Source organism: Epinephelus fuscoguttatus, linkage group LG10 (assembly GCF_011397635.1).
Source record: "Epinephelus fuscoguttatus linkage group LG10, E.fuscoguttatus.final_Chr_v1".
Taxonomy (NCBI): Eukaryota; Metazoa; Chordata; class Actinopteri; order Perciformes; family Serranidae; genus Epinephelus; species Epinephelus fuscoguttatus.
In genome coordinates, this window is record NC_064761.1 from 44,868,145 (window position 1) to 44,887,200 (window position 19,056).

Here is a 19,056-nt window from a genome sequence, read left to right on the forward strand (position 1 = left end):
CACATACTTGGCTCAATAAATGGATTCCCCTCCCGTGCTTGTATACTGGGACAAGGACAGTAGGCCAGTTAGATGTCCTCGTCCAGCTGGGACTGTAGAAACACTTCACTGTTTCCATGGAAACGGACTGAGTGAAGCTCATCTGGAAGCTCATCATCCTCACCAGGGTCGACCTGACAGCAGTTGCCGTGTTGTGCAGCTGTGAGGTCAGTTGATGTACTGCTGGTTGGATGTTCAGAAACACTGGAGACGTCTCCAGTGTCCTCTGGTTGTGAAATAAACACTGAGTTGACAGTCAGCAGCTCTGGTGGATGTTCCTGCAGTCAGCATGCTAACAACACGCTCCGTCTGTGTCATGTGATCAAACATGGTTCATCTCTCCACTGTCCCAACAATCACCAGCTCTGCTTTGGTTGAAATGAACCCAGTTAGATGTAAAACATGCCTCTCTGTACAAGAGTTCCTCCACGTCTGAGAAACTCCACTGGTTCATGGATTCTGGCTTGTTTGGGATTTTTATTCTTCTTGCATTTTAACTGGCTGCTGTGCTCGCTCTTTGTGGCGTGTAGCTGTTCAACTCGTCAGTGTTTATAGTTGTAACAACAGGTCGCTCAGTGAGACTTTCACCTGGTTAAACAGAGGATGTATCAGTCTGAGGCACACCTGTCAGGTGCTGCTCACTGTCACAGTTTAAAATATTCTACTGAGCGCATCAAAAGTTTTCAATCTGTGAAAAATGAGAGCAAAAACAAAAGTGCTGTGTGTGAAGTGTTGCTCAGTATATGATCATTATCACATGTTAAATATGCAGCAACAATAAAGGAGCAGTTCAAGTGCAAACCAAACAGTTTGAGATTTAATTTCAGCGCAGAGAGAAACTTGGAGAGATTTTAAAAACACTTTAATGTTTTTAGTAAAAGTGAAACTTTGGCATTTTCTGACAGGAAACAGCAGCAGAGAGAAATATGGGCACTTCATTTACCTTCAGTTTAAAGCAGTGGAAAATATCAAAGATTCTGAAACATGTTAAAATGTTCATTTCATAAGTTCCAAGAATTCTCCTGGAAATATGAGAAATGTGAAACTGAAATGTGACCTGAGAGTTTTAGTTGCTGAAAAGCAGCTGAATATGAAACACATGAGTCGTCTGCAGGCAGAAAAACAACAGGTGGAGAAAAAAAGATTCAAATAATAAATAAACAATGAATTCATATTTATTTGGCTTTAAACTGACGATCTTCTCATTATTGGTCACTAAAAGTTGTTTCTGAGAAACTCCAGTTCTGAGGAAATGATTCATCGTAAAGTCAGTGAGCTCATCCGTCCACCTCATGAAGAGCCCCCCCCCAGTACATCTTACATCATATCATCATCATCATCATCGGGATTTTACTTAAGACCAACTTAAAGGAAAACTCCTCTTTATATCAGCCTGATGGGTTTTACATGAACGTAACTTTGACTCAGATCATTTCAAACACTTTGTTGTTTGTTCAACACAAAATAAACTGGTTTATTTACATGTAGCTGACGCCTGTGACACACTGCCTGCCTCAGGCGTGTGTGTTGTTGTTTGTTTGTTTTTTGGCGTCCATATTAAGAGGTTAGATCAGCCACACTGCCTGTGTGAGCAGTGCTTCTCAGACGCTGCTGAGCGTGAGCTGAGTGGTTCCCAGCTGGTGGGTCGTGGGTTCGTTCTGAGTGGACAGCAAGTGACTCGCGAATGTGTCAAGTTTGTAAAAAAACAAAAAAAACCCAACACTTTATTTTGAAGTACAGTAAATTTTTGGCACAGCTTTTATTTTGAAGACGGCAAACTAGGCAAAGGCAGGTATGATGCAGCATGTCTTAAAGTGTGCGGAGGCTAAACTGATGACTGAGAAATGTGGAACAGTTAGGAATCACTGGTGTAGAGAAGAGAGTGCCCCGGGTATGATTCTTAAAACCCAGAAATGAGTTAGTATGTTAGCATGTTGGCGCTTCCTGTTCCCTGGTCTTGAGGTCAGTGTGTTTTTGGTTCAGTGTATGAAATAAAAACAAGCTGAGAGACTTTCACATTTTGTTCTTCGTCAGTAAATACCCAGTGTGAACTCTGAAGCTTTTATGTGTCTCTAACAAGAGTCTAAATGAGACGAAAGAACGTTGTCACGCTGAACACGACTTTATAGCCTCACTGTGGTGGCGACGTTAAAGTCATGTGACCGTGATGTAGTTAGTTTACAGCCTTACGTTAGCGTTTTACCTCTGTTGATTTAATTTATTCTTCAATAATCATAAAGTGGTGTTTGTCAGTGAAGATTATCTCACTGGACAAAACCTGAAGGATCAGAAACGTTTATTTTCTGTAATAATCCAAAATCAAACAAAAAAAATCCTGTTTGCTTTCTGACCAGGGAACCAGGGTGACGCTGACTTCAGGGTCGGCCTACAGAGAAGTACATCCTGCAGCGCTCTGTGGGAGCCCCGCCTGTTTTATTTTTCTGCGTGCGGTTTTCAGCAAAAACAATTGAAAATGTTTTTTTGATGAAAGATTCTTTTTGTGTTTGTAAACGTGTTTTGTGGGCGGAGCCAAACTGGCGGCAGAAAGTGACAGTAGTGGTGTCGGCATTAGCGCCAAATAAAACATAAAAATCACTAACGTTTATATTTCTCAACCGATTGCAATGAGTCATTTTTCGATCCACGAGTTTATGATCTACGTGTAGTGGAAATAAAGTTTTGTCTGCAGTTAATTATAATCTGGATATTCAGACTGTAATAGCTGCTGGACGCTCAGTAGTGTGTTTGGATTATTTATTATTTACATGGTGATAAATCATCATAAGAATTGAAAAAAACTCACATTTGTCAAACATGGATTTGGCTTATTATCCTTAATTAATAGTTGTGGAGACGTCCACATATAATTTAATTTAATGTGGACGTCCATCTTATCAATGTGCTAGCATGCTAGCTAGCTAACGCTGTCTGTTTATTAACTCCTGAATCATAACAAAGTACATTAACTGTCACCACTGCTCACTTTAGAAAGGACACCACAAGAAAACCTTAATGTGCATTTAGATCGGTTCATCTGCATCCAGGCACAGAAAGTGAAAGGCTCGCTAACATTAGCCATGTAGCTAACGTAGCTAGCATGCTACCTATGGCTGATCGCTGACAGGTAGAGACAAACAATGACCCAGTGTCTGTTTATTAATTTCAACAAAGAACATGTTTTCTTGTGGTGTCCTTTCTAAAATGAGCAGTTTCTATATTCTGTTCTGATCCAGGAGTTCATGAACAGACAGCGTTAGCTAGCTAGCTACAAAGGTGTCTGATATTGCTTCTACATTAAATGATATTCTGTGTGGACGTCTACTCAAGTTTGAACCAAGGACAATGAGACAAATCCATGTTTGACAGATGTGAGTTTTTACAGTTCCAATGATGATGAATTATCTTTCAGCACATCAGTGATTCAGTTCATGTAATCCAAACACACACTCTTCTGCTGAGCGTCCAGCAGCCATTACAGCCTGAATATACACATTAGAATTAACCAAAGACGAAACTTTATCTTCTACTACGGCGTCCTCAGAGACGGTTTTCCATAAAATGAAGGTTATCTTAAACTGTGTTCCTATTCTTTCTAATTAAAAACACAAGGAAGATATTTCACGTAACGTCAGACATGTCTTTGGCTCTTTGTGAACTTTTTTTAAACAACAGCCAAATCAATGTGTGATCAACACTTTCTAAACATGTCGTTCATTCAAAGCCTGGAAAACAGATTTTGTAGTTTGATAACTTTTCCAGGGGCTGTATGACCGTGTGAACTGTCACTGCGATCTGATATCACCTCAGGAAAGTTTCGGCTGTGTTGGATTATTCAGTTTAAAAAAAATACTCCAAAATAAAAAAGACATCTCAGAGTGAGCGTGAAGAGCGAGGAGTCGTCACACAGCTGTGACTGTGCAGCTTCATTCCTGCACATCAGGAAGTTTCAGGCACTCGTTTGCAAACAGCCACACAGCCTCACACAGGTAAACAAAGTCGACCTGGACGTCTGCAGTGAGCCAATCACACGGCTGCTTTCAGTGTTTACTTTGTGTCACAGACTCAGAGTGTTTGAGATGACTCAGGTTTATTGTGAACTACGTTCTAATTTCACTGAGTCTCAGGTGGAGAGTCACATCAGTAGAGCGGAATCGTCCTTTAACACAGCGTTTAAACTCGAACACGCTGCCGCCATCAGATGGCAGAAAGTGAAAGTGAAACCTCAAAGTGTCTCAGCTGGTCTGGAGTCAGTCTGCAGTAGTTTAAGCACAGTCGGAGCAGAAAACTCAAGACACAAGAACGTTCTTAGAAATAATAATAAACAGAAGGTGATTATATCAACACAAACTAACCAATACCACCTTAAAAAAATAATAATTATCCCGCTCGGGTTCGTCGAGCAGCTTTGGCGTTAATCTTCAATAACTGTTTGGTCCATCTTTTCCTCCTCCAGCAGTCTCTCTCTCTGATCCATAATCAATACCATGTGATCACGTCCGATCCGTCAGGTGACGACACGACAGCTCCGACGGGACTCATCTGAACAGAGACACAGATAAAACTGATCAATCAATCAATCAATACTTCAGTTACAACATGTTACTGAAGCTCAGGACACGGCTGACCCTGGGTCAGATCCAGGCTTCAGAACCTCTGTTGTTGTTTATGTTTATCATGTGGGGTCATAGCTTTAACTCTTTAATGTCCACACCAGGAAAACAGAAATTATTGATCGAACAGACCCGGTCATTTCATATCTACAGAACAGATGAGACGTCTCTTCATAGTGTTTGTAAAAATCTACATTACAAACCATGTTCTGTTATAATATCTAATATGTAATATACAAACATATATCAGGGGTTACCATGGAAACAGCCGTGATAGCAGTATGAATAATATGTCCATGGATTTATTCTGGATATTTATCATCACAGAAAACATCATACAGATATAATTTTATTCATCAAATATATGAAGTGAAAATGGGGGAAGCGTGTCAAATCATTTTAAGCTTCGGGGGGGATATACCTCAAAAAATACCCCCAATAGATACCTCAAATAAATACCTTGAATAAATACCCCAAATAAATACCTCGAATAAATACCTCAAATAAATACCCCAAATAAATACCCCGAATAAATACCTCAAATAAATACCCCAAATAAATACCCCAAATAAATTCCCCCGAATAAATACCTCAAATAAATACCCCAAATAAATACCTCAAATAAATACCCCAAATAAATACCTCAAATAAATACCTCAAATAAATACCCCGAATAAATACCTCAAATAAATACCCCAAATAAATACCCCAAATAAATACCTCAAATAAATACCCCGAATAAATACCTCAAATAAATACCCCAAATAAATACCTCAAATAAATACCTCAAATAAATACCCCGAATAAATACCCCAAATAAATACCTCAAATAAATACCCCAAATAAATACCTCAAATAAATACCTCAAATAAATACCCCGAATAAATACCCCAAATAAATACCTCAAATAAATACCCCAAATAAATACCTCAAATAAATACCTCAAATAAATACCCCAAATAAATACCCCGAATAAATACCTCAAATAAATACCCCAAATAAATACCTCAAATAAATACCTCAAATAAATACCCCAAATAAATACCTCGAATAAATACCTCAAATAAATACCCCGAATAAATACCCCAAATAAATACCTCGAATAAATACCTCGAATAAATACCTCGAATAAATACCTCGAATAAATACCTCAAATAAATACCCCAAATAAATACCTCGAATAAATACCTCAAATAAATACCCCGAATAAATACCCCGAATAAATGAGAGATTCTCCGTCCAGTTATCGTAGATAAGTAAATGTACACGGTGTGATAGCTGTCAGTTTTTATATCACAGTATATCGCTGAAGGGTAGAGACAGCTCAGTCAGGTCGACTTCAGAGACTCAGAAGGAGCTCCACCAAACTGTGAGCTAAAGTTGATCGTTATCTGTCGCTTGTTTTATTCTTTGTCTTACTTTTATTTGGCGGCTACTCCGTTTGAAGCTACAGTTCCCATAATGCTTTGGGGAATGTAAACAGGAAGTGTAATGTTGCTGTGAGTTAAACTTTGAGCCCTGTTGTTTTTAATCTGGTGAAATAGTCTCGATTCACAGTGAGCTGAACGATGTGAGAGCAGCTCCTGTCTGCAGTGAGCCTACTGATGTACAGGCGTCTGTGACACTGCAGATAATATCAAGACATGAGGATCCTCAGGGAGGTTCCTCTGGTTTCTTAGTGGATTGGCAGGTGTTTATTCTGGACAGGCGTCAGAGAGAACGAGACGTCACACTGAATGATATAAACATGTTTCTGTGTGTTCACATTTCACTGGGTGATGAAGAAAAGGAGGATGAGGAGTTCTGACTGAGTGAGTTGGTGCTAACATGCAGTATTCTGTGTGTGTTGACCTCTGACCTGCGGAGGCTGCGAGCTTCGTAAAGCGTTTCGTCCTCATCGCTTTCCACCGCATCCATCTCCACGGAGTCGTCGTAGTTGGACAGCAGGCCGTACTTCTTCTTGTAGGTGGGTCGCTTCAGCCTGACAACCAGGTAGAAATCATCATTACCAGACTCTCATGCTGGTGGAGGGAAAATGATTCAGCGTTGTGTTTGGTGGATCAGACGCACGCTCAACTAAAGAGAGGCTCCAACTGCTTCAGAAAACCACCTGAATCATGTTGACAGAGTGTGTGCGGCTGCTGGTGAGAGACAGAGTTTAAACTGTGAGGTTCCTGGGTGGAGTTTGGTGTGACGGCTAAAGGGGCCGTTATGGAGGTATGGTTAGTTTTTAGTGAAAACAGATAGACTGATTTAACTAAACTGATCAAGTGTCAAACCTTGACTGCATAAAAATAATCTTGAAGGATAAATTCATCATTAAAATATTTGCTTGGTGGGCTGAACGCAGCGATGAATGCAGAACTAAAGAGCGAATCCGACAGCGTTAGAAAAACACATGACTCACATTTAACGTGTGTACAGTCGATAACGGGAGAGAAAGCATTAAATTACTTGTTTTTTTAAATGGACTTTGGTGTGATGTCTGTCCACAGGTAAGACAGGCAGTCAGTGAGGTGACATTACAGTTGAGATAAGGAGGTACAGACCTCATACTGTACGACCACTAATCAGATTTTCTACAAATCTCTCCCTGTGGTTCTGTTCCTTCCACCTGCCAGTCACCTGGATGTGCAAAGACACCACACCAAACCCCATGGATAAATCTGCTGATTTAATGCTCCTGCTCTTATCAGCACTTCTACATCGTCTGTTAAATGTGATGCACGTGATTTTCTAAAGCTGCAGGAGCGACTCTTCAGCTCAGCTTACATCTGATCCAAGAACAGCCTCAGTAATGTTCACAGCTTGGACGAAAATAAACAGATATTGCAGGTAAAGGGAAGAGTTTATTGTATTTTGATGATGTGTAGATTTGATCATTTAATGAATGCTGTTTGACTCAATGACAGTCCATATGTTGTAATGAAAGTATATTTATGGTTATTCTCTGTGTCCAGCTCTGATGCAGAGGCACCACTCTGTAAATACTACACAACATGTTTGATTGACTGCCTGAGAAACTAACTTGGTGAGAGTTAGGAGGAGGTTCACATGCTGAATTAAAGAGTGGCCACAGACATGACACTAAAGGCCATAAATCATCTTTCACGGCATATACACACCTGCTGATACTAGAGGAAGAATTAAATTGATAGGTTTATGAATGAGGTTTGGTGTGACGTCAACAACTATTAGTTTTGGGTTAATATAATATTTGTCAACTGTCTTTATGTAGTTTTGAACATCTTTTATCTGAGCTGTGCCTTAAACCCATCATGTTTAATATCACAGACATTACACTAAGCTCTGCTTCTTCCTTTACACACACAGTTTGGACGCAGTACCAAACTCCATTGATAAATCTAGTGATTTAATACTTCTTCTCTTACCAACACTAACACATCATGTATTAACTGTCATACATGTGATTTTCTGAAGCTGGCAGTGACGCATTTCCGTTCGGCTTACATCCCGTCTGAGAATACAGTTAATCTTTCTATAATAATAATGTTTTTAACATTATGGGAGATAAGTGTCAGGACCGAAGTTAACACGGTGTTTAGTTCAGGTGTTCACAGAGTTGTAGATTGTTCGTTTTTCTGAGCGGAGTCAAACAGTTGTTCTCACCTCACGGCTCGGATCAGGAAGTAGAGAACTCCGATCATGGTGATGCCGATGAGGACGTACAGGGCCCTCTGGATCATCGAGCTGTCCACATCGAACCCGTCAGACGGCCCTCCGGCACCCTTCTCGCCGCCGCCGCTGTGTGTGGAGTTCAGCCCGCTGGAGTTCGTCACGGCGGGTTTGATCGCCGCGGTGCTGCCGGGGGCCGCTGAAGTCACATCCTCCGCCGCGGACACGAACAGCCAACAGATCGGTACAAGAGCCGCCGAGAGAAGTCTGTAAAAAGTCATTTTAACAACGGGAAACTGTCCGCGCGGACTGAGAGGAGAAAGCAATGGCGGGAGAGTGTGGCGTTTTTCACCGGAACCGAGAGCAGACCCGGGTTTTCCAGGTACACGTCGCGTTGGCTGAACTCTGTTGATATCATAAAGTAAATCCAAAACTAGGAAGTTCACATCCACCTACCGATGACGTCAGGCCTGCCTGTGGAGCACGTTCTCCCTCAGTCTGACTCGTAGGACTCTCAGGTAACTCCTGCCAACCAATCACAAGCCAGACACCTGCAAGGTCAGATCCGGGGTTTAAATAACACAGACCAGCAAGGAAATGTGAATCACTTTATTTTATCCAAAATTAGGTTCTTTTTTTAAATTAATTTTTAGACCAGATTGAGCCGAACTGATGCGCAGCTCCTCTCAATGCAAGAAAATATATAGATGACATTTTACAGACAATGTAGAAGTGTTATGAAGAGAAGAAGCATTAAATCACTACATTTATGAGAGGAGTTTGGTACAGCGTGTGTTTACATACAGGTGAACAGAAGGTTGTTTTTAAATGAGTCAGTTTTTGCCTCAGTTCAGATGAGGAGGTTCAGAACTCCAAAAGGAGGAGTAAGAATATCTACTGATATAAGAGGTCATCAGTGAAATGACTTTAATCACTAAATTGTGATATTTATGGATGGAGTTTGGTGTGGGGTCTGTCCAGGCACAGGTGAATGACAGGACGTATGCTGTTATGAAGGTAACGTTAGTTTTCATCACAGTTTATGAGGAGGAGCTAAACCATCAGGATATCAGTGTTACTGAGGGTTTAAATGACACATGTAGTTGTCAGTAAATGCAGTGAAGATTAAAATGACCAAACGTGAACAAAGTGAAGAAAATACTATGCAAAACCAATAATTAGTGTCCAAAATAATAAAATTATTTCAAACATTTTCAGATCAGACATGAGCTGAACTGAAGAGCGACTCCTTCAGCTTTAGAAAAACATATAAATCACATTCTTCAAAGTAAGAATTCCTCTTGATATGTGAGATATCTTTAAATTGTGAGATTTATGAATGGAGTTTGGTGTGGTGTCTGTCCAGGCACAGGTAAACCACATGTTGAGCTTTTATCAAGGTAATGTTTTGTCATACTTCATGAGGAGGTGCAGAAATGTTGGCATTAAATGTGTTACCGATAAACAGTCTGAGAATTATATATATTTTAGAAATCTATATATATTTAAAAAGGTCAGAATAATTAGAGGGGATCAGCTTTGTGAGATGCATGCAGAGTGATTCTACAGAGTGTACCAATGCTGAAAGCAAAGAAACCATCACATAAATGATAAATAATAATGATGGATCAGTTGGCTTCATGCCAAACTCCATTAGCAAATCCAGCTAATTAAATGCTTCCCCTCTGATCAGCAGAGGGATATGTGCTGTAAAATATGATTTATATTTTTTGTAAAGTTTTAGGAGCCACTCTTCAGGTCAGCATGCATCCTTTCCACAGAAGATAAACTTTATTGATCTCCAGAGGAAAAACAATCGCTTGTCCCAGCAGCACGGAGACAGGCTGAGAGCGAAGAGACACATTTGACTGAAAGAAATACAGATAAATATTGATATTGATGATGCAAACTGTTCTCTGTCCTCAGCCTGATCAATCCGCAGATATCCAGTTACACGTGACCTTCGGCCGGTCTCATTTGTAATTGATTGTATAACCAAGTCCAAGTCATGTGACCTCACCTCTGCTGTATACTGGAGAGGTCAAAGTTCACCAACATGCTGAATCCTTTCTTCATGACGGCCTTTTTCCCTCTGATTTCACAAACCTCTGCTTAATAACTTTTCATGTAAACATCACAGAAACACGTTCAATATCTTGGATTAAAGAAAACATTTTCTTTATTTATACAGGCCTGTTTAATCGAGCCTTTTAGGTGACGTCATGATGACATCATGTTATCAGCTGGAGGTGCAGCTGCCTCTCCCCCACAGGGCTGTAGGCTCCATAGGAGTGGTAAAATGTGTTTGTCTTGTTGTGTTATTGGGAGCCAGAATAGAAGGAGTCATGGCTCAAAACCAGCCGCCACTGCCCGTCAACAAAAACAAAGACAACTATGGTTAAATGTGATAAGACCAAAGGACTGGACGGAGGCCATCATCAAAAATGCTCACATGTGACAGTGTCCAGAGTGCGCTCTGCTGCTCTGTCTCCACAGACAGAGTGTCCAGAGTGCGCTCTGCTGCTCCGTCTCCACAGACAGAGTGTCCAGAGTGCGCTCTGCCACTCTGAGAGTGCGCTGCTCTGGATAACCCAACGCTACATTCAGACAGCGCTCCCAATTTATCAACGCTCCAGTTTGTGTCAGAGTGCGCTCCCACACTCACAATGAGTGTTTCTGAACACACCACTCACATCATCTTCCTCCATCGTCTAAAACAAGACAACACAACTTGTTAGCTAGCGCTAGCTAACGTCTGTGGAGAACTGTTTTGCCTCCAGCTAAGCCCCGCCCACCAACAAACATCACTCTGTTCACTAACAGTTAAAGGGTCCATGTTTCCTTCTGTGAGCCAAAATCTCGCAAAACTGGCTAAAATGTGTTTTTTAATATTTTGTTCCAGATTGTTTTGAACAGATTTTTTCTTGAAGTTAAAAACAACCAAAGAACAACAGATGCAGCGTCTTAGCCTGGTTCCAGCCCATAGACCCCGCCCACTCAACTGAGTACGCTTGCATCTCTGCTCTGGCATACTTCAATGAATATGCGATTTATCTCATCTTGGCTAATTGCTAGACCTCCGGCGTTTGGACCAGTGAACGCCGGGGGTCTAGCGATTAGCCAATCAGCGCCACGCTGATGTCAAGCTGTACGCCGGTGGGTAACTGGTGAGGATAGCAACAATGGCGACCGCTACAGATCCTACAGACCACATTAACGATGCTATTGAGGTATTTCGCCACTACTCGCGTTAATGGAGGACCAAATTAAGGAAGCTGCTAAACTGGATTTAACGGCGATGCAGCTGGGCGTGCACGACGACAGAGACATTTTAAACGGGCAATGCTCGCTTGTTTTCGGCACCCCCGAGGCATGGATACTAATGACGTCAGATTCTGGGTGAGTTGTTGATCTCTACTGATTGGTTAGGGAAAAATCAAATTCCCTCCCCCTTGTACATCGCCTTCAATGGAAGCCATGTCAGACTGAAGGTTCTGGGAGCTTCAGTCTGACACTCAGGCTAGCAGCGTCTCTCTGAATATCACTTTATAAAATCCCTTCTTCACGAGTCATGACTGAAATATTCATATAGTTTAGTCACTCATAGTACATTTTTCACCTGTTTTTTTGGGGAGTTTTTCCTGATCAGCTGTGAGGGTCCAAAGGACAGAGGGCTGTGGTCTGCTGTAAAGTCTCTGAGCCAAACTGTGATCTGTGATATTGGGCTTTATAAATAAAATTGAATTTAAATTCTTGTTTGTAGAAATGTGCTGCCTCTGCAGAGTCTGCAGACGATCCTCCAACAGCAACAACGCCTCCATCACAGAGTCAGCACCACCTCTGTTTAACCTGAGAGACAAAACCCAGGGTCAACACATAAAAAAGTCTTTTTTCATTTAAACATGCAGGAAGTTCACACCTCACAAAGTACACATGGTGTGTGTTTCACCAGCTAATAAGGAATCTTTAGACTGACTCTGACTCACTGTAGGCCAAATAGATAATAATTAAATAACAGATAAATAAAGTCTTTCACATTCACTGTTAACTGAATGAATACATTTTTTATAGAGAGGTGGTGGCGACGTGGCGTGTTTCTCCCGTCTGTTGCAGGTCACAGCTGGACTCTGTGAGATCATCTGGACAGCTTCAGATCTCTGCTGATCTTCGTGGTGGTGGTGTTTCCTCCGTCTCTGCGTCCTGATGATTTCTCCATCAGCTGTGATCCTGAGCAGCAGCAGCAGCTGTCTACCTGCCTTTTTAACTGATGAGCACTGAGCACGCTCACATCTGGACAGATGACATCACTCGGAGCTAATGATTACACTCTCACCTGTTCATCCTGATGGTCTCACACACACACACACACACACACATTGTTAATGCTGACATCACACTAACATGTTCACTGTTGTCTGCACCAGGAACACATCTAGATTTAATTTAAAACAAAATATATGTATTTTTTTAGAGATTAACTCTATTTTAAGATGTGTGTGTGTGTGTGTGTGTGTGTGTGTGTGTGTGTGTAAATATATATATCAGTATCTGAAGTTAAAGTTGTTGTTATCACAGGCAGCAGAGCTTTTGTCCACACGAGGGCGCTGTGGTGTTTTTACTGCAGTGAATGGACTTCAGTCAGGTGTATGAAGGAGTGTCAGAGTCCCCACAGTATTTGTGTTTACTAATGTTTGTTGGGTAATATCAGCTTTCAGATATTTGGCTTACATTCTTTCAGATAAATTATTAACTTTTGTCCAGTATTTTACTAATATTTTGGACTTTTTTAAAAGATATTTTACAAAATGTAGTCAGATATTTTACTAATATTATCAGGATGTCCAAATAATATTTTTTAAGGAAATTTTAGTCACATCTTTCCAATATTTTACCGGTCAATATTATTTCAGATGTTGTAAAAACATATTTTGGATGTTTTACTTAAATATTTTTGGATACTCTACTAAATATTCTACTAAAGTTTTTCACATATTTTACTTTTTTTTTTTTTTTTTTTAACTGTGGACTTTACTTACATATTTGGATATTTTAATAACATTTTTCTTTATATTTGGCTCACATTTTTTCAAATATTTTATTAACTTTATGTTAATGGGTATGTTTTTTAGATAGCTCACTAATGTTTTCAAGATGTTCTATTAATATTTTTTAAGATATTTTACTGATGTTTTTTGAATATTTTATTAGCTAATATCTTTTTTCTGCTGTTGTAACATATTTTGGATATTTTACAGGTATGTTTTTGGATATTTAATGGATATATTTTGGGATATTCTAATAATATTTATGGGATACTTTACCAATATTAGTCAGATATTTTACAAACATAAACACAATTTATTCACTAAACCTGATAAATCCATGGGCAATTTTCACAATGGATTAAAAAATGCATCTGAAAAAAACAGACTCAGTGTGCAAAGACCGTAAGTTAATTGGACCTAGCAGCTAACAAGAACTAGAAGCTAACTCTCAGTCAGCTGGATCCCTACAGAGACAGAGCTTTGTGCTGAAGAATAGAGATCTAGAAACAGTCCTGAAATCACCGTCACCAAATCCACCAGACTCCATTTAAATCAGCAGTCATGTTAGTGTGTATAGAGGCAGCATGTTGTCACAGCTAACTGGTGAGTTAAGGGTTAATTTAAACCAAACCAGAGCTGGTGATTGTTGGAACAGAGACAAACCAAGATGGTTTTTGTGAGTCTTATTTTGTTTCTGTCGACTCTGAATGAAGTGTGTTTGACAATGATATATTTACTGTTTATTTAAATGGAGTTTGGTGGGTTTGGTGACGGTGATTTCAGGACTGTTTCTGGATCTGACTCTTTAACAAATCAATCAATCAATTTTATTTATAAAGGCCAATATCACAAATCACAATTTGCCTCACAGGGCTTTACAGCATACGACATCCCTCTGTCACCACCCTCATAAGACAATCCACTAACCAAGTATTGTCTTATGAGGGTGGTGGGTGTACACCTCCACAGAGGTTAAAAACCTGAGTCTTACTCCACTGTTTGTCAGACTAGTGAGGCGTTGAGAACTGATGAAGCCGCTTGGATAAGAGGCGAAACGTCTTCTAGACAAAATCAAAGTCCAGTTGCCTTCGATTGTATTGTTGCCAGAATGGATTTGACCTGGATAAATGAGAATATCCACAGACTTATCCTTTCATAATGTTGTCAGACACTGAGGAAACCACTCTGAGCCTGTCAGTGACAAAAACAAACACTTTTAGTGGACGGACACTGAGGAGAGTGGTGACATCACTGCTGTCTGTACCGGACCAGTCTCAGAATCTACTGTTCCCATTTCAGTCCTGCAGACACAAAAACATGAGCATGAACAGAGTCCAGGTTTAAAACACCAGCGTTAGCCTTTAAGGTAAAAAAGAAGAAGAAAAAGTTGTTGCTTTTCTGAAAAGTCCTGCGGTCTGTACTTTAAACAAAGATCTGATGAGCACACTGAGAGGAGGTAAATAATAGACTGACAAAACTGTAAATATGGAGACATTAAACATTCTGACGTGTGTACTAATAAACGTGACTAAAACTATTAAAACATGTGACAGACCTTCTGTTTGTCAGGAAGAATAAAATGAAGAAGAAATAAAAACGGGAGAAACACGCGTGTGTCGGTGTGAGAGTTGCGGGTTTGATTCCCGCAGGATCAAAGCCTCCAGATGTCACGCTAATGTACATTTATGTATTTAGGTTATTTCTGTATTTAGGTTGCTGACAGAGGCTCCGCTGACTGACAGGCCCGCCGTCCAATGGGAGCGCGGCTCGGCTCTCCTGCGGGGCTGTGATTGGTCGGCGCGGTGACAGAGGGGCGGGGCTGTGAGATTACAGCAGCATCTCTCTCTCTGCAGATCCAGCGGACATCTGGAGCTGCCCTGCCCGGGAATCAAACCTCCGAGCTCCGAGCACCGACATCCCGCACCGAGCCTGTCCGGGTTTCGCTGTCTGTTTCCCGGTGAAAACGTCTCCGGGCTCCGGTGTTGTTGTCGCGGCTCTCCAGGCTGGATCTCCGCCGGGAGGCTGCAGCGCTCCGGAGGGACGGACGGACCGTTTCTGCCGGTAAAAACACGGAACTACGAATAAAACCCGGGAGGGGGGGTGATGGACTGAAGTGATCCGACATCTGAGAGGGTTTTAGGCCCAATGGAAGCTGCGACACATCCGGACCCGGTGCGTCTGGATCCCGGTTCCCGCTCCAGTCTGGACTGAGGACTCGTGTTTGTCTCTCGGGATCTGAAATAATTTCTCTTCTTACAGTTTTTCAGTTTTGATCTTTGCTCTGATAAACGGTCCTGATTGAGAGTTTGAGGGTGCAGGCGGATCCTCCTCCTCCTCCTCCTCCTCCTCCTCCTGCTGGTCTGGATTAGAGCCCATCAGGATCATGAATCATCCCCCCTCTGCTCCTCTAATCTGGGCTTTACCGAGCTGGATTTAAATCTGAGATCTGATCTGGATTACTCTGCTCCTGGATCTGATCGGGTCACATCTGACCCGGTCTGACCCGTCCCTGGTCCTGGTCTTGGAGGGATCTTGGACTCGGTGCTGGCCCTCTTGGTCCTGGTTTTGGGGAGTTCTGCTGTCACCATGCCGACGTCCCGGCCTGGTTCGGCGCCGGTGGAGTTCTGGGTGGACGGGTCGAGGCGGGACGGGGCCGTGGAGGAGTTCTACACCCTGAGCTCCGAGCTGGGCAGGTCTGGACCACATTAATAGGGGGCACAGGGGTAAAGTGACACACGGGTGGTGATGAGCTCACATGGACCCCTCATTGGACCAAAGGGGCCCACATGAGGGGTCCATGTGATCCTCCTCAGGTCCTGAATTATCTATAATAAACACACCAAGGGGGCACAGCAGTGGTCGTGCAGAGGGTCTGTGGTGGACCACACCTCCAGGACACCAAACCGCCAGTTCAAACCAGCAGCAGGGGTCGTGATGGGAGGGTCGCGTATGTACGGAGGATGAAATAACCCTCAGTCCTGTCCTGTTACATCATAAATACATTAGCTGTTATTAGATATCAGACTGTAAAGTTCTCACAGGTTCTACTTCCATTTTGTAACAAGTCAGAAAATAGAAATCTTGATAAGAACGCCAAAAACACAGCGAGCAGCGCCAAAGCTAAGCAGATAAGTGTAGTTTCAACAAAGTGCTTTATGAACAGAAACATCTCTGTGAAGCTCTCAGCATCGTCTCCGTCCACAGTGCAAACTTTAAGGTTGGAGGTTTGTCATGTGTCTCTTCCTGAACCTAGCCACAGTAACTTTACTCAGCTAAACCTAACCTCTGTAACTTTACTCAGCTAAACCTAACCTCTGTAACTTTACTCAGCTAAACCTAACCTCTGTAACTTTACTCAGCTAAACCTAACCTCTGTAACTTTACATCAAGGACGTAACGTCATCTGTGGGGCGCTAACTCATAAGATATCATACAAACCGTAGACAAGAGGATACAATGAATGTTTACAGCAGAGGCTTTGTTTACGTAGAAATTAATACCAGCAGGTCACCAGCAGGTGCTTTTAGATATCCCAACTAATATGCCCAGTGAGTGATGGAATATTGTGAGCGTCTGGTTGCTGTGATACAGAATATCTGCAGAAATTAAAATGTGTGCCCAAGATAGAGTGCCTGCTCTGGATGAAGAGAGGACTGATGCATATGAAAGGACAGGGTGAACCCACCTATGTAGGTGGGTGTGGTGGGCGGGCACTGGGGAGCGATTCATCCCAGCACTTCGTAAAGAAATACTCCCACCGCTTTTTTTAAAACGATGTGCTCTGCATTGGTTTTGTTTCTATGCCAACAATATACTGGCACTAACATTAGTTTGATCGCTAACATAATGCGATGTTAACAGCGGGTTGACACAGATAACATCTAGCTTACAGAGCTCACACTAGGGCATGGCGATATGGACAAAATTTCATATCTTGGTATTTACAGGTGATACACAACATATATGTATTTTCTACTAAATGGGCTCCATGTTTTTAGCTGCAAGTGAAAGCCGACATCAAAGTAGACGTCACAAGCAGTTGTATAAAAACAGACTGATCAAAATAAAATGCAAAGACAGAGATTTTATTCCCCTGTTTGAAAATATACAGCTGCACAACAGTTACACCTCCAGAACACTAGTTGGTGGCAGAAGTGCTGTAAAGTTTAGTTGATTCAAAACACACATTAAACACACAGTAAACACACATTAAACATATTAAACACACAAACACACATTAAACACATTAAATAAACACATCAAACACACATTAAATACATATTAAACACATTTAATACATATTTAATACATATTAAACACATTAAAGCAGCTGTGCGGAACTTTACGTTTTCGTTGATTATAGCGCCCCCTTGGTCAAAGCGGTATGACACCCACAGCCTGGTGTCATAAAATTCCGACTGCAGCCGGCATTCGGCTTCATTCGTAAAATCTCGACTGCAGCCGGCAATTACAGCATGCATTTGTTTTGGAGAGCGAGAGGAAAATCATAAATGTTCTGGTGTAGCTCTGAATTTCTTATAAACTGAGGACAACTGCCTGCTGTATATTTGTGTTCATGGTCACAGTCACAGATAATTTTGTGGCGTTTGTTGTAACGTTACTAGACAAAAGCGGTTCACATCAGCTAACGTTACATTTAGCTTGCTTATAACGTCCATGTCGTCATATATTGAAGTGAAACGACGTCTAACAAGTTGCGGTATATTCTCTAAATAAAAACAGAAATGACATACCTGTGGATTAGGAAAAGGGCCAACTCGGGATCAGTTTTAAAACCTTTCAAATCTCTCAGCTCTCTCCACTTGCTGAATGCCCGACTGAGGTTTACATGCGTTTGGGCTGGAGCCCTGTCACTGTCCCGTTTAGCCTTCTTCTGTTCTTCTGTTATTTTTCTTTTAGATGGTGCTCCTTCTTTATCCGCCATGACATTGAAAGTACAACCAAGTCCTTATAGATACATCTGATAAAACTGTTACGTGTTCAGCAATGCCCGTTGCGTACCGCTTACTCGAAGAACACTCTCTGTAAACGCGGCTCTTCTTCTTCTTCTTCTCTCAATTTATTGGCGGATCGCAAACAACTTCCAGGTGCATTCCACCACCTACTGTACAAGAGACTACTCCCTACTACATGTCATTTAGCCTGTTTCTTAAATTCTACTCGTGAACATGGCTCCTTCTCCTTCTGTGGTTTAATGGCTGCGGGCCGCTGCGGGCGTGCAGACTTACTTCCACCTCCGGGTGCCGTATTCTGGTTTGCTGACTTCCGCTGTGTCCAACCTGACCAAGGCTACGCTAAATAGCCATATAGAGAAAGGCTTTTTTGTCGCTGTTGGGTTCAAATAAATATGCGGATCTTCGGGGGGGGGGGGGTGATACGAACTAGGGACAGTTTTATAAATGGTAAAAAGTTCAGCACAACTGCTTTACACAGTAAACACACATTAAACACATATTAAACGCACATTAAACACACATTAAACATGGCTTAATAGAGACAGTGTCAAACACAAATCAGCTTCACTATAACTCGCAGCATTCACAGACAAACACTTGTCTTTATCTGGACACATTTTCCCCACAAATACAACATGCTAACATTATTAGCACCAGCCTATGGCATTTTACATTGTATAAATTAGCCTAGCAGCTAGCAGAGATTTCCTCTGCTCATATTTCAGCCAGGATAAATCACACACAGTGTGT

General features: G+C 41.6%; 2 protein-coding genes across 2 annotated transcripts in view; one reads left to right on the top strand and one right to left on the bottom strand.

Moving 5' to 3' along the window:
- Window positions 1-884: 884 nt before the first annotated feature.
- fam174c (family with sequence similarity 174 member C) lies at window positions 885-8,715 on the bottom strand. Its single transcript, XM_049587524.1, has 3 exons — window positions 8,280-8,715; window positions 6,508-6,630; window positions 885-4,578 (listed from the first exon to the last, which is right to left on the bottom strand). Exons 1-3 carry the CDS (start codon window positions 8,564-8,566, stop codon window positions 4,575-4,577), a joined length of 414 nt encoding a protein of 137 aa, XP_049443481.1. The 5' UTR covers window positions 8,567-8,715; the 3' UTR covers window positions 885-4,574.
- Window positions 8,716-13,698: 4,983 nt separating this feature from the next.
- Window positions 13,699-19,056, top strand: part of si:ch73-60h1.1 (calcium/calmodulin-dependent protein kinase type IV) — a 39,303-nt gene continuing 33,945 nt past the window's right edge. Inside the window, exon 1 of the mRNA XM_049587513.1 lies at window positions 13,699-16,023. Coding sequence (XP_049443470.1) covers window positions 15,917-16,023 — 107 coding nt within the window. The 5' untranslated portion in view covers window positions 13,699-15,916. The remainder of the gene's footprint in view (window positions 16,024-19,056) is intronic.

What these genes read in the sequence shown, in the direction of transcription:
- fam174c (XM_049587524.1), bottom strand. Translation starts at nt 8,566, where the DNA reads ATGACTTTTTACAGACTTCTCTCGGCGGCTCTTGTACCGATCTGTTGG. An exon ending in TTCCTGATCCGAGCCGTGAG is followed by an intron (nt 6,631 to 8,279) that starts GTGAGAACAACT and finishes CCTGGTTGTCAG; the next exon opens with GCTGAAGCGACCCACCTACA.